The sequence below is a fragment of the Eleginops maclovinus genome, chromosome 14 (genome assembly GCF_036324505.1).
Source record: "Eleginops maclovinus isolate JMC-PN-2008 ecotype Puerto Natales chromosome 14, JC_Emac_rtc_rv5, whole genome shotgun sequence".
Lineage (NCBI taxonomy): Eukaryota > Metazoa > Chordata > Actinopteri > Perciformes > Eleginopidae > Eleginops > Eleginops maclovinus.
In genome coordinates, this window is record NC_086362.1 from 13,325,808 (window position 1) to 13,340,969 (window position 15,162).

A 15,162-nucleotide genomic window follows, 5' to 3' on the forward strand; every position below is an offset into this window, starting at 1 on the left:
AATGTTCCTTGCAGTGCCATTAAGACAAGAGCATTATAGAAAAACCCTGATTTCTCACATTGAATGCACGACATTTTCTAGTCCTCACTTATTATAGAGAGAGAGAGAGAGAATATCAGTATATAGTGTCTCTACTTTAAAGAGTCCTCTCCTGATGATGTTCAGGTGTATATCAGTATGTAGTGTCTCCACTTTAAAGAGTCCTCTCCTGCTGATGTTCAGGTGTGTATCAGTACGTAGTGTCTCTACTTTAAAGAGTCCTCTCCTGCTGATGTTCAGGTGTATATCAGTATGTAGTGTCTCTACTTTAAAGAGTCCTCTCCTGCTGATGTTCAGGTGTATATCAGTATGTAGTGTCTCTACTTTAAAGAGTCCTCTCCTGCTGATGTTCAGGTGTATATCAGTATGTAGTGTCTCTACTTTAAAGAGTCCTCTCCTGCTGATGTTCAGGTGTATATCAGTATGTAGTGTCTCTACTTTAAAGAGTCCTCTCCTGCTGATGTTCAGGTGTATATCAGTATGTAGTGTCTCTACTTTAAAGAGTCCTCTCCTGCTGATGTTCAGGTGTATATCAGTATGTAGTGTCTCTACTTTAAAGAGTCCTCTCCTGCTGATGTTCAGGTGTATATCAGTATGTAGTGTCTCTACTTTAAAGAGTCCTCTCCTGCTGATGTTCAGGTGTATATCAGTATGTAGTGTCTCTACTTTAAAGAGTCCTCTCCTGCTGATGTTCAGGTGTATATCAGTATGTAGTGTCTCTACTTTAAAGAGTCCTCTCCTGCTGATGTTCAGGTGTATATCAGTATGTAGTGTCTCTACTTTAAAGAGTCCTCTCCTGCTGATGTTCAGGTGTATATCAGTATGTAGTGTCTCTACTTTAAAGAGTCCTCTCCTGCTGATGTTCAGGTGTATATCAGTATGTAGTGTCTCTACTTTAAAGAGTCCTCTCCTGCTGATGTTCAGCTGTATATCAGTATGTAGTGTCTCTACTTTAAAGAGTCCTCTCCTGCTGATGTTCAGGTGTATATCAGTATGTAGTGTCTCTCCTGGGACATGTCTCCATGCTTTAATGTTCAGAAAGCTCTTTATTTTTCTCATACGGCCTGTGCTGCAGCACCTCTTTTCACCCTCTGTCTGAAACCAGAGCCCAGCCTGCTCTGATTGGTTAGCTGGCCTGCTCTGTTGTCATTCGTCAACCCCTTGGATATGTCCTGCACCTTAGCGTATCACGTACAATGTGTTGGAGCGCTAGCCAATAGGAACGCGAGTGTTACATACAGTAGTGATGTCACTATGATATGGAAGTAGACAAAGCACTACAATGGAGGCATTTCAGGCAGGGCGGGGGAGATCGTGAGAGAAACTGCCTTTAGAGGGACACAGGGATTTTATCATTCACATTTACCTGCACAGAAACCTATAGAACACACTATAGGAGAGGGAAAACCCCAAAAAGCATATTAAGGCCTCTTTAATGTTACTCCTTCTTAACTCAGTAGTTTCTTGAAACAGCAGGCCACTGAAGCCTTTCAAAACTTTCAACTGAATGAAATAGTGCGATTGTATGGGATTAATTTCAGCTGCGGATTAATCCATATTTGGTGTTCTAGTGAGTATTTAGGACAGCAGGAATTTGTATGTGGAATACACAGTCATGACCAAATCTTGACCTGTTAAAATCCACCTGGGCACTGTTGGATTAGATAAATAGGAAATAGAATTCTCACTCTATCCAAAGTCATCATCATCATGCTGACACATTTTAAAGCTGCAGATACGTAAATCAAATGTTAGCACAGGAGAGGAGGAACTGGGTTCAGATAAGGAAAGAGGAAATGAGTGACACACAGGTGGAGCAGGGAGGGTGGGGCTGAATAACAGAGCGGGATTTGGGTTAAAGGTGCAGCATTACATGGCGTCTCTATCTGCTTCTCCTGTAGCACTGCAGGCTTTCCAGGGTCATTGGCAGAGAGATGCAGAAACTTAGGAGAAATGGCAGGTTGTGCTAGAGGAGCCTGAGATTTAGGAGGCCTCCATTCACTCTGCCAGGAAGCTGGGAAGAGAAGGGAAGAAAAGGGAAAACATGGAGGGATGAAGGGAGAAATAGAACTAACAGGTATATTAATTGGAACGTGGGAGCTCGACTCTGACAGGACTTTCCCTGTACCTGTCTCAGGGGCCGATGGCAGGCTGGTGGGCCGGGTGAGGACAGAGCCTGTCTCCCCCATTGAGAGGGGGCGAGCTTTAGGGTTTCTGGGAGCAGAAGGCTGAGGAGGTAGTGGAGGACAGGAACTGAGAGGAGCTGAAGATGAAGCGAAGGAGGAGGACGGAGAAGAAAAGGAAGGAACAGTCTGTGCTCCCCAGGCACTGGGACAGGCTGAGAGAGCAAGAAAAATGAAAGAAAAAACAGAACAGTGATGAAATCTGGTAGAACAAAAGCATACTTCGACTTTTGCTGAATTAACATTCTGATTTAAAAGAGAATCGTTTTTAAAAGCTGCAATTTTTAAAAGCTGCAGGGAAGTAAAAGTGATGGGGAAAGCCAATTTTATAAGTGCAAGCACAGCGGAAATGAATCAAAACTAATCCACTGGTTGGCTCAACATTAAAGACAAAGGTTGTTATTACAATTATTATATTTTACATTTACCTCATTTATTTTACATGTACATTTAGAATGAATGAATATTCTATTGGTACATGTTATATTTTAATTTCTATTTTGTTTTGTTCTTCTCTCAGTCTCACACACATGTGGCATTACACTTACATCTTCATTGGTATTTTCTGATCTGCCTTTTTTATTTACTTGTAAATTCAATAAAAAAACTCAATAAAAAATGAATACAACAAAGGCCCAACAGGATTTCCCCAAAAGCTATTATTAAGATATTTATTCCACCCATCATCTCGTAAATAAGCACTTATTTGCACGTTTTTATAGAAGCTAGAAACCAGCTAATAATGTGATAGACTCCTCTCTCATTGCCAGAAGATGAGTACGCGTTTATGTCCTGTTACGTTGAACATCACAGACAGGCTTGAGCTCAGGGTTACTCGAAAAGGGAAAATGTTATCGTGGTTGCTTCTTTTTCTCATATCTGTTACTCATTCCGTTTCTCTTTCAAACCCACAAAGCAGTGTTGGTGATTCTCTCATTATTAGAAAGACTCACAAAAACCTTTCTGTCAAATTTGAATGAACTGTGTGCCATGATCAGCAGGTTATTACTTTTTTTGGCCAATGGAATCTGGTGGATGTAAGGAGAGCGTAATTGTATGTTTTGTAAATACAAAAATAAAAGTCCTGTTAATTTAGTGAATAAAAAATGTACAGTATGTCATAGCAGCTTAAAATGGGTGAAAATGTATGTGTCGTCAGGGTGTCAAGTCTCACTCAAAGCATAAGTACCCATGACTACTGCACATAGAGATTATAGCTGAATGGATGGTATATCTTTAAGCATGAACTTATGTCCATCTTTCTATTTAATGGGAATGCAGCATCAGTCCGAAAAGCTAACCAAGACCACTGAACAGCACCACATGTACCGTATTTTGAATAGCCTTGTCAGCTATAATCACGTTTTCTTTTTTAATTGTGTAATACCTGTTTGTGAGGCACCAGGGAAAGTAGGAGTATGTACAGATGGATCAGAGGGGGAGGAAGAGAGGAAAGATGGGGGATTGGCTTTAGGAGGGGTGAAGGTAGGGAAAGCCTCCAGGCCCTCAGCTGGAGAGGAGCCACTGTGGAAGCTGTGGGGCCTCCGGGGAGCTGAAATGGGCACTGAGAAGATAGCAGACAGGAAGCGGTGGGAAAGTGAGAGGAAAGTAGAGAGGAAAGTCAAACCAAAAGACAGGAAATGAAAGGACATCACTCATTGTTGTAAAGTAAAGCCACGATGTAGACAAGCTTCCCCTTCCAAACCACTTTACCCTTTCAAGACTGATAAAGCTCTAACTCTAAAACAAATGGAGCCATTTAACCAACGTGTCTCTACTGGCCTAACAGTGTGTGGATGTAGATGGAGATCAGTGTTGGAAGAAGTCCTCAGACCCTTAACAAAAGCAAAAGTACAAATACCATGGTCTTAAAATATTCCACTACAAGTAAACGTCGCAATTTCAAAGTTGTTCTTTAGTAAAAGTACTGGAAATATTTAAGTAAAGTACAAATATGTCAAAAAAGTACTTGTAAAATGTACTTGGTTACTTTCTACACTGATGGACACAAGCCAAACATGATCAGTGAGAGGCCAATGTTACTGAAAGTACATATCAATGTGGTTACTCCTGGAGAAAGCGACTGAAGGCTGAAGACTCAAATTGTAGGCAGTCCAACCTATCAGCCCGACAGGACACTCTTTAAAAATGTACAACATACACACTGTACATTTTACATTTATATCCAATTTCATATTCCATTCCTTACACACTTAATGTATATGTAATATCCTGCTTTATATTTTGTGTAACATGTATATTTTCAACTTTTTTAATGCTATTTTATTTCTATTCAGATGTTTACATTTTGAATTGTTTATTTCTAGTCTTTTAGTTTCTCTAATGTACAATGCCTTGTCTTTATGGTGCTGCAATGCAAAAAAAATCCCAAATTGGGATCAATAAAGTACTTCTTATCTTATCTTATATTACATTACTCCAGATCATATGTTTTAAATCCCTGGACTTTTTTATTAGTCCATATAAAATGTAAATATATATATAATATAATAAATGACCCAGATTTCTGTGTGAGGTCAAGAATCCAGATTCATTAAGTGATTGAGTCTGATTTTTGGCCAGTTCCAAGTCTAAATACTAAAAAAAAATACAGTCCCACCAGCTGAACTACAGGACCAGCCTGTTACAATGCACCCATGATATGGTTTGTGTCTTAATGGTTTAAAAGCTAAAATAAACTAATCAGATCTGAGCCAGTCTTGAGCAATAGGAGCGATAATTGAACTTTTTCAATAAATAGAAATGTTAGTGAAACGTATGGAATAAAAGACAGCGTAAAAATAATGCCAGTGTCAAATAAGTGAACGATCAATAAATATGCTAGAATATACAAAAATAAATTAGGAGCTGGTTTCAGTTTGAAAACTTCAGCAATGACTGGAGATTGAAATTTGAACCACAGCATGTACATGGAACTTTTCTTTATAAACATTAAGTCATTCATATATAAGTATCTAATATTCTGGAAACCATACACACTGAAAAAACTGAAACGTTGCCTTTAATTAAATGTATTATGTCAACAGTTTTCACATGACTATATCAGGTTAGCTGAAAGCAATAATATTAAGTTTATATGAAAAACATTCGGTTCAACTTAATATTATTGCTTTCAACTAACCTGATACAGTTATGTGAAATTTGTTGACGTCATTCATTTAATTAAAGGCAACGTTTCAGTTTTTTGTGGTATGAATTAAAGTCCACATGTAAAATAGAAGTGTAGGATAATAAAATCTGACCCTAAGTGACCAAACAGGATGCGGAATATCTGGCAACCGATACCTGATCCGGCAGCGGGCTGGAAGATTTTGGGAAGTGCAGGAGGGTGAGCACGAGTAAAGGCTGGCAGTGAGTAGGCGTAGGGGGAGGACCGGGCCTGGTGGCCAGTGCTGGGTGGTCGGATGCATAGAGAGAATGGAACGGGGGGGTCTGGGGGTTTGGGCAGCGGAGGCTGAGATGGGGCTGAGATGGTGGAGGAAATGCCACAGGACGTTTTCCAATCCATCTCTGAGGATGAGCAGAATGGAAGGACAGGGTGAAGAGAAAAATGGAAAGAGGGATTGAATGAGGAAAATAAGAAAAGGAGGATGAACACAGAACACAGGTGTACAGATGAACGTTGGCATGAGTTTTACACCATATTTGAGGAAACACACATGAAGGTGAGGAAGTGAGAAGGGGAAGAGCAATGATAGCAATGAGATGGACAGTGATAGTAGCTAGGTATGTGTTTATTGTTGGCTATTCTTGCAAAAATTAACTGTGTTTTAAAATAAATGTAATGATGCTTCAAGAGATTTCCTTTTCCTGTAGTGTGTTCTATAGGTTTTTGTGCAGGTGAATGGTCTGCAAAGGCTAAAATCCCAGTGTTCCCTCCAGAGGGAGTTTCTCTGAAAGAGAGTAGGGCTCCTTTAAGATTAAATAGTGCAATTGTGGCAATGGGGAAGGTGGAATCCCGGGACACACAATTACCTGCGGGGCCTGATTCCATTGCAGGCCTCCAAGCCAAATCATGTACTCTCATGACAGAGGAAGCAGAGGCTGTTAGAGGAAGAAGAAACAGCAGACAGAAAGATTATGTGAAAAGGGGAAGTGACTTTTGAATATAGGAAACAAAAAGGGAAACAGCTGCAGAGGAAACAATTGAAAGTGAAATGAAGGGGTGAAAGGTAGATCCTTTTCTAACTCCTCAAAGCTCACAGAGTTGACGGCAGACCTTGTAGTTTGGAAGTTGCCAATCACAGTGCAGACATTCCCTTGCGGAATCTAGCGCAACACTTTATTTAGAACAGATTTATTTGGAAGCATGTGTAGGGTATAGTCGGGTCCACAGGCATGAGCTATGTGTTGAAATTAGCAGTAATGAGGCCGGCATCAGACCACAGAAGGGATCGTTTTTAACCTAGCCACAGGTGTCTTTTCAGTCATAGAATGCAGTCATTTTTTTGTTCTAACAGTCTGTTTTAAAACCGTTACTTACCAGAAAATGTGTAAAAAATATATGCAGCGGGTAAAATAAGTATTGAACACATCACAATTGTTCTCAGTAAATGTATTTCTAAAGGGGCTATTGACATGAAATGTTCATCAGATGTCGGTAACAACCCATGCGATCCACACATGCAAAGAACAAAAGTATTGAACACATGAAGAAAGGGAGCTGCAAAAAGGCATGGAAAGCCAAGACACCAGCTGAAATCTATCAGTAATTAGAAAGCAATCCTGCCCCTTGTCAGTGCAAATTAATATCAGCTGGTTCAGTCCCAACTGATGGCCTATAAAAAGGTGTCTCTTTACCAAGGAGTCACACAAGAAAGATCTCATGATGGGTAAAAGCAAAGAGCTCTCTCAAGACCTTCGCAACCTTATTGCTGCACAACATACTGATGGCATTACAGAAGGATTTCTAAACTCCTGAAGGTTCCAGTGAGCACTGCTGGGATCATCATTTCACCATAAACCAGCCAAGACCAGGTGCTCCTCGCAAGATTTCTGACAAAGGAGTGAAAAGAATGATCAGAAGAGTTGTCCAAGAGCCAAGGACCACTTGTGGAGAGCTTCAGAAAGACCTGGAATCAGCAGGTACCGGTGTTTCAAAGAACACAATAAGTAATGCACTCAACCGCCACGGCCTGTATGCACGCTCACCACGAAAGACTCCATTGCTGAAGAAAAAGCATGTTGAAGCTCGTTTAACGTTTGCTGCATTTAGACAAGCCTGTGAAATACTGGGAGAATATAGTCTGGTCAGATGAGTCCAAAACTGAACTCTTTGGATGCCATAATACACACCATGTTTGGAGGTCAAATGGCACTGCACATTACCCCAGAAACACCAAACCAGCAGTGAAGTTTGGAGGGGGGAACATCATGGTGTGGGGCTGTTTTTCAGCATACTTCATATAATTGAAGGAAGGATGAATGAAAAAATGTACAGAGACATTCTTGATAAAAATCTGCTGCCATCTACCACGATGATGAAGATGAAACAAGGGTGGACATTTCAGCAAGACAATGATCCCAAACACACAGCCAAGGAAACTCTCAATTGGTTTCAGAGGAAGAAAATAAAGCTGCTAGAATGGCCCAGCCAATCACCTGACTTGAATCCAATAGAAAACCTATGGAAAGAACTAAAGATCAGAGTTCATAGAAGAGGCCCACGGAAAATGCAAGACTTGAAGACTGTTTGTGTGGAAGAATGGGCCAAAATCCCACCTGAGAAATGCATGCGACCTGTTTCTCCATACAGGAGGCGTCTTGAAGCTGTCATTACCAACAGAGGCTTTTGTACGAAGTATTAAATACATTTCAGTCAGCGTGTTCAACACTTTTTCCCTGTGTCATTCCATTTTAATACACATAACTTAATTTATGGACATCTATGGTTTGATTCTTTGCATGTGTGGATTGCATGGGTTGTTACCAACTATAAATATAAATATATTTACTGAGAAAAATGCTGACGTCTTTAATACTTATTTTACCCGCTGCATATATGTTTTTATTTGTATTTTTTATCCTTGTGTGAATCTGTACTGTTTTTCTTTCTCTATCTGTTGCTGCATAAACCCCTGAATTTACCCACAGGGATTAATAAAGGTACATCTCATCTTAAAAGAGCATGGAAAATATAAGGCTGATGGGTCGGGTAGAATTTGAGATTAGTTGCCAACAGACAGATGACTGACAGAAAACACACACACACACACACACACACACACCCAAGACCCAACAAACGATCTACCAGGCAAATAGGGACTAATATCTGGTCTTTTTACTATGCGTGTACCCAACCCAAAAAAAAGTAGAGAGTACACACAAGGAGTTTTTTACAGTAGGCAGTTAGAAAGCTGGATGTGTACATTAATAATAAGCACAAACATTTAAATGATCTGTTGTGGAGACTGTTTACTCAGTTAAAGGGTTATTAGTGGCACGAATGCAGTTTTCTCCATCTGACCACGTCACTCCAGTTGCTTCCTTCTGTTTCTATTTCATTCTGCTCATATCAGTACTTTCATCTTATCCATTTTATATTGTTGAATTAGGACCTTCAGTATCAGTCTTACCAGTAACATGAGGAGTTTGTCCGAAGCTGGCCCTCCTCTCCTCCCCGCCTTCATCATCACTGTCTGCGAAGTCATCCAGGTTTCCGATGTCACTCTGCTTCATGCTCAACAGACTGGCCAAACTCTGCATGTCCTCATCTCTGTGGAGAGCAGAAAAAACATCTAAAGATATCTGTATTATTCTTTAAAGATATTGATTTAGATTGTGGGATACAACTATACAACTTTGAAGACGTGTTGCTCTCAGTAAATGGTGTTAGATATGCTTCTGGGTTGATGACTTACGTGGCTTTGCCCTCTTTGAGGAAGATGCAGGACAGGTTCAGTTTCAACGTGGCCTCCACCACTTTGACTGACAGCGGTTTGAGCTTCAGAGTCACATCGTACTGGGCCGGCGTGGCACTGGTGAACTTCTTCATGTTGATGTCAGCCGATGCCAATACCTTCCTACGACCTTTTGTCTCCTGATGAATGAAACCAATGGAAAGAGAAGTTGAAAACATCTTTCGTCCTTAGAATACATCATTTGCTAATTAAAAGTGGATTAAAAGAGAAAAAACCCTGATCCTGCAGACTCACATTTTCAATGACAAAAGTCCAGTCCTTGTCTTCAAACTCCTCTGCAGTAGGTTCCTGTTGACAGCCAAATAAAAAACACATTTCCCATCTGGAATCCAAAAATGTATAAACTGCTACTAGTGATGGAAGAAGTATTTAGATTTTTTACTTGAGTAAAAGTAGCGATACTCAATTGTACAAATACTCTGATACAAGTAAAAGTCCTGCACTCAATGTCTTAGTTAACTACAAGTACAAAAGTATCAGCATCAAATGTACTCGTTATGCATAACGGCCAATTTCAGACTCATATTAAATGATCTGATTATGATAATTGATGTATTAATGTGCTCATCACAGCCGGTAAATGTGGAGCTAATTTTAATGACTTTATTTACTGCTGCTCAATATCTTAATCTATATTTATATGTCAAAGTGTATTTAATAATTGATTTCTTGGTACTTAAGTACAGAACTTGAGTCAATGTACTGTTACATTAAACCAGTGACGTAGTGCTGCTACGTGGATTTAGCCTCTTACCTTGAAGAGTGTGACAGTGATGTCTAAACTCTCTGGAACTTGCCAGAGCACCGTGCCTCTGTAGGGGTTCTTGATCCCGGGCTGCCAGCTGTGGAGCTGAGGGAAAAGAAAACACAAAGGATTCAGTCTCACTACAGCTGCTTCAGCTTCCTACGGACTGCACTGGAAAAACTGAAACGTTGCAAAAATATTTAGTTTAATTAGGTTCAACTTAATAGCATTGATTTCAGCTAATCTCATACAGTGATGTGAAAGCTGTTGACATGATACATTTAATTAAAGTCAACGTTTTAGGTTTTTTTTGTAGCATTTGCAGAGCTCGCATTAAATACAAGACTAAATGAAGGTTTATCCTCTTGGAACCATGCAAATCCAGGACATATTTCATAAACAAATCCACCCACTTATCGATTGTTATCGAACAGATCTTATGGCCAATATAGGGAGCTTATATTTAGGGCTGGCTCAGGCTTGTCTTGAACCAGCCCCGAGTTATGCTGCAAGACCCTCGTGGTACTTTGACTTTCACCTTTCATGCCTCTTCTCTTACTCTTCATCTGTATGCACTCATGTCCGCTCCATCTTTTAGCAATTATGTCCCAAAAATGCATGTTACTTACTCATTCTTTTTATATATAAACACACTATCTTTCTAACATTTGAACTGTCCATGTTGTAAATGTATTATCTTTTTATTCTATGAACACAACACACCTATTTCAGGTCTGTCCAGGAGAGGGATCCCTCCTCTTTTGCGCTCCTTTCATTTCTTCCCTGTCACTAATGGGGTCTAGGACAGAGGGTGACGTATGCTGGACAAAATGTGATTGATTGATTGATTGATTGATGGATGATGATGATGATGGATGGATGGATGGATGGATGGATGGATGGATGGATGGATGGATGGATTGATGGATGATGGATTGATGGATTGATGGATTGATGGATTGATGATTGATTGATTGAGTGAGTGATTGATTGAGTGATTGATTTGAGGTAATATGGCTCTATTGTACCTCCTAGTTGGCTCAGTAGGACATTATAATCTGTTGGTAAGCTGGATCACTGTAGAGAGGCTCTTAATTGTTAAGACGGTAACCTGCAGTAGCTGTAATATTTATGAAGCAATGGAGGAGATCATTACTGATGTAAATTAGTTAGTAGCTATCTAGTACAAACCATCTTTTTTTGTATTAATGTATTCTTGCACCTGGTCCTGGATTTAAATTAAACTCAAATTGTGTACACAGTTAGGTTATAGAGGAGGTCATGGTGGATGACTTGCAGAAAAAGTTTTTGATTCCCATGTGAAACCAAAAGTCATCACAACTCATCTCCTAATAACCCACAGTACTTATTTCAACCCGAACCACAATCTTTTCTTCAACCACGAGATACTTTTGGTTGCGTAAACCTAACAAGCTATTTTTAAATTCACAAAGTTGACCAAATGTTTAAAACGGTTTCACTTTCACAACTTGATACGTGAGTATCTGAAGCCTCATAATGGTAGTGATAACAACGGGTAACAGCCATGTAATGGGCTGATAACATTCAAAATAAAGGACATTTTAACCAGTATGAGCCCTGTTGAGATAATTGGCTTTTTTAAATGCTTCTGAATTAACCTCATGTGGTTATTCTCTACTCCTCACCTTTGTGCCGTGACGTCTGTTCCTCCTGATCCACACCACTCTCAGTTTGTCTGGTTGCCTGTAATCACAGAAGAGCACAAATACCATATTTAGTGTTTTCCAGTGTTCCTTTAATCACCATCTACTGTACACCAGCATACAGACACAACCACTTAAGAGTTTCCTTTCAGTTTGACTGCTGACCTTTTGTATGTGTGATTAAATGGTTAAGGGGTTGCATTTATATAGCGCATTTACAGTCTTTAAAGGTGCCACAGAAAGCATCTATCTGGTATTTGAAATTGTTCTCTGATGTCTACAAAGAAGGTATATAACTTTGGTTGATCAAAAAAATGTCCAGATGCGGTTTTACAGACCCATTTACAACCCTATGATTTGGTCCTAGAATGAAACAAGCTGAATTGCCTTATTTTGGGGCTCATTTAAATAATTATGACGAGCTCTGCTCTGATTGGCTGGTTTACAAGAAGAAATCCATGGCTGCCTCAGAGCCCACAGAAGTAAGTGAAGTTTGCAAAACTGTGAGAGATGAACCATGGAGGCTAATGGCATCCAACCTTACATGTTTGAGTCTTTATCAGAGGAGGAAACCGATGGATTTGAAGAACAGCCAGTTGGTCGGAGATTGGAGAGCAACGTTACGGAGTGCTAAGTGCTACCGTGTGTGACGTAACACACAGGGATTGTTGTAATTCGCCCGTTTTACCGCTGTGATATGCATATTCATGATTTGCACGTGAAGGAGGAAACAATGGTGTTTGAGGTTCACGGTATGTCAGTTCAATGTACCGAACTATTCAACTACGCCAAGGTAAAGACAGTTTTCAATTCTATGGCACCTTTAAATGAAGTTCTATAGTAAAAAAGTGACTAAAGGCTTATATCTGAGCTCACTCTCTTGTTCACTCCTTCACTTTTCTTTTCATATTTGATATTGAACAGTTCAACAGTTTAGTGGGCAAGAATATTGACATTTGTGACTTTTTGGATTCATAATAATTTCAGCACTACTGTTTGTAAGTTTGTAAAAAACAGTTGTCATGCTATAAATACTACTTTTCTTGCATTGTGGAACAACAAGTTGTATAAATCTGACAGTTACTGGCAGCCGCTGAGAATCTTTACCCTTAATCTAATTTGATTTTATTTAATAACGTAGTATGTGCAAGAGCACAGGCCCAAAGAGAGGAGGGTCAAAAAGTCAAAAGGCCCACAACACACACACACACACACACACACACACACACACACACACACACACACACACACACACACACACACACACACACACACACACACACACACACACACACACACACACACACACACACACACACACACACACACACACACACACACGCCTCATCAGTGTGCTTTCAAAACATTGAAGCAAAGAGCTCAGCAAATGAACATCTTGTGACTGTGAGAGCCAGAACTGAATGACAGAGAAAACCTCTTCTGAGGATAAACAACTCAGAGTGAAAGTCAGGCTGTGAAAACGAGAAGGAGAATGAGGAAGACAACATTAACACTGCAAACATACACATATAATGAGTTCAGGGGCTGAAACGCCACCCTTATATAATCCTGGGAGACTTTAGAGCAGCTGCTTGGTGTGGGTTGTAGCCATCGCTGGGAAAACAGTCGGGATTGATGCCACATTTGTTTCTTATTTCATATATTTTCCAACACTTGGAAAGAGGATGTGATGTCATGTTGCTGGTGCAGTAAATAAATAAAGTGTGGCTCAAGGAATGTAAGGAGGGAGAGCATACAAGGAATTTAATTGAAATCAACATAAACTAAAAACAAATGTTAACACAAAACAACAAAGAGGTTTTCTATAAACAAGAACCGTTTATGACAAACCTATGCGGTCACCAGTATTGTACAGTGACCTAAGTAAATATCACTTTTTATATGGCTGCAATGACTCCATAGAATGACAGAACTGATGACCTCTAACACAGGTCCCTGTTAAAGGTCATTCTTGGGCTTTGAACAGAAGTGTTGATCACTAAGAAAAATACTAGATTGTTCAGTTCCAGATATCAGATACACGGTGATCTGTAACCTGTAATGTGTAAATTAATAAAATGAGGCATTATATTGTTAAAATTGCACTCAAAAAATGTCAGGTTGGTCATAATATTTTGTAAAAATATAGTTCATGAAACGTGGACATTTTCAGAATGTACTTTTTTGCACTAAAATAAATATAAAGGGAAGGAGTTGTTGTTATTCAAAGGTTGTTAAGCTATGATTTTACTGCTCACTAGAGATCAAACTGGGCTGTGTGTGGCCCCTGAACTAGAATGAGTTTGACACCCCTGTTAAGTGTCATACCGTGACGAGAAATACGAAAACTCCAACTGCAGGAGGAAGACCATGAGGTGTGCTTAAAAGATGTAGTAAGAGGACCTTGAGTAGAAACAGTTTTATGATCAACAGTTATAACTCCTTTTTAGTAGTTTTCGGTTGTCATTGCTAGCGATTATGAGGAAATTCTACTTACTATTGTTAAGTTCATTGTTAGGATACAAGAACATGACAGCTTTGCCAAAACATATATGCAAAGAGCTGCAAACTCTAAAGTAGTGAAAAAAGTTACCAGACTTAAATTAGTTAAAGGGCAATGAGGGATCATTTCAGTTTGACCTAAAGAAATATGGTTTATAAAACCAGGAAAAGTTGTCCGTTTGTTTTTAGAATGTCTGATTGTCTGACTTTTTATGTGTCTCGAGCCGTTGGATTCCTGTAGCTGATCCCATATCTCAGAATCAGAATCCCTATATTTGTCCCACAGAGGGGAAATGTAAACGTCTTGCAGCTAAATTATAGATAGGGAGAAAAAATAGAGCACTATTAAATAACAAAGTACATAATATTAAATGTAAAAGAATACACTATTCCAATTTACAAAAGTACACATTTTAAAGGTAGAGAAAGAAAAGTAGCATTATGAGTATCTTTATGAAAAGAGTCATGTAGAAAGTGGTGTGGCAGCATCCAGATAACAGAAGTAAAAGTATATATTGCATTATTGAGTTATTTACAGTCTAACTAGTAGCAGCCAGCACTAATAATAATAATAAATCATACTGCACATAAGTGTTAACGCAAGTTAAAACCTTGGTTTAGTACAATTTTGACCTTACTGATACAAAAGAATGAGAGACAAATTCTCATTCTCAATAAAACAAGAACAAGGTATGGCATGAACCCGAATCAGAGACAGGTTTATTGCAGTTAAAGAATATAAATTGTAAGAAAAACAACCAAATAAATAAAACTATTATTAAACTATTTGAACTATTATAACATTAAAATATAGAGAAATGTTTACATGAAATATAGATATATAGATACCATATACTATAACATAGCACAGTAAAATATAACAAAACACACAAAACATTGAGGGTTGTGCAGGACTGACAGCACTTAAATGAAATAAATACAAACCAGATATTATTGCCAATAGTGTGCATTAATGCAGAGGCAGTTTCACTCCAAAGAGCATTGAATCCATATTGTCAGTTGGCCTTTAAGGAGCTGGGGGCAGTGTGCCTCCCACTCAAGTTGCA

The 15,162-nt window shown here is 39.2% G+C and overlaps 1 protein-coding gene across 3 annotated transcripts in view; it reads right to left on the reverse strand.

The window, feature by feature from the left end:
- Positions 1 to 15,162, reverse strand: part of ehbp1l1a (EH domain binding protein 1-like 1a) — a 44,916-nt gene that overhangs the window by 23,411 nt on the left and 6,343 nt on the right. Inside the window, exons 2-11 of one of the 3 annotated variants that reach the window (XM_063900406.1) lie at positions 11,576 to 11,633; positions 9,918 to 10,013; positions 9,398 to 9,451; positions 9,104 to 9,282; positions 8,819 to 8,958; positions 6,219 to 6,287; positions 5,529 to 5,753; positions 3,610 to 3,786; positions 2,168 to 2,377; positions 1,913 to 2,053 (exon numbers count right to left, since the gene is read on the reverse strand). In XM_063900406.1, the coding sequence (XP_063756476.1) occupies positions 1,913 to 2,053; positions 2,168 to 2,377; positions 3,610 to 3,786; positions 5,529 to 5,753; positions 6,219 to 6,287; positions 8,819 to 8,958; positions 9,104 to 9,282; positions 9,398 to 9,451; positions 9,918 to 10,013; positions 11,576 to 11,633 (1,349 nt within the window). The remainder of the gene's footprint in view (positions 1 to 1,912; positions 2,054 to 2,167; positions 2,378 to 3,609; positions 3,787 to 5,528; positions 5,754 to 6,218; positions 6,288 to 8,818; positions 8,959 to 9,103; positions 9,283 to 9,397; positions 9,452 to 9,917; positions 10,014 to 11,575; positions 11,634 to 15,162) is intronic. The other 2 variants (XM_063900407.1, XM_063900408.1) reach the window with 2 other exon arrangements.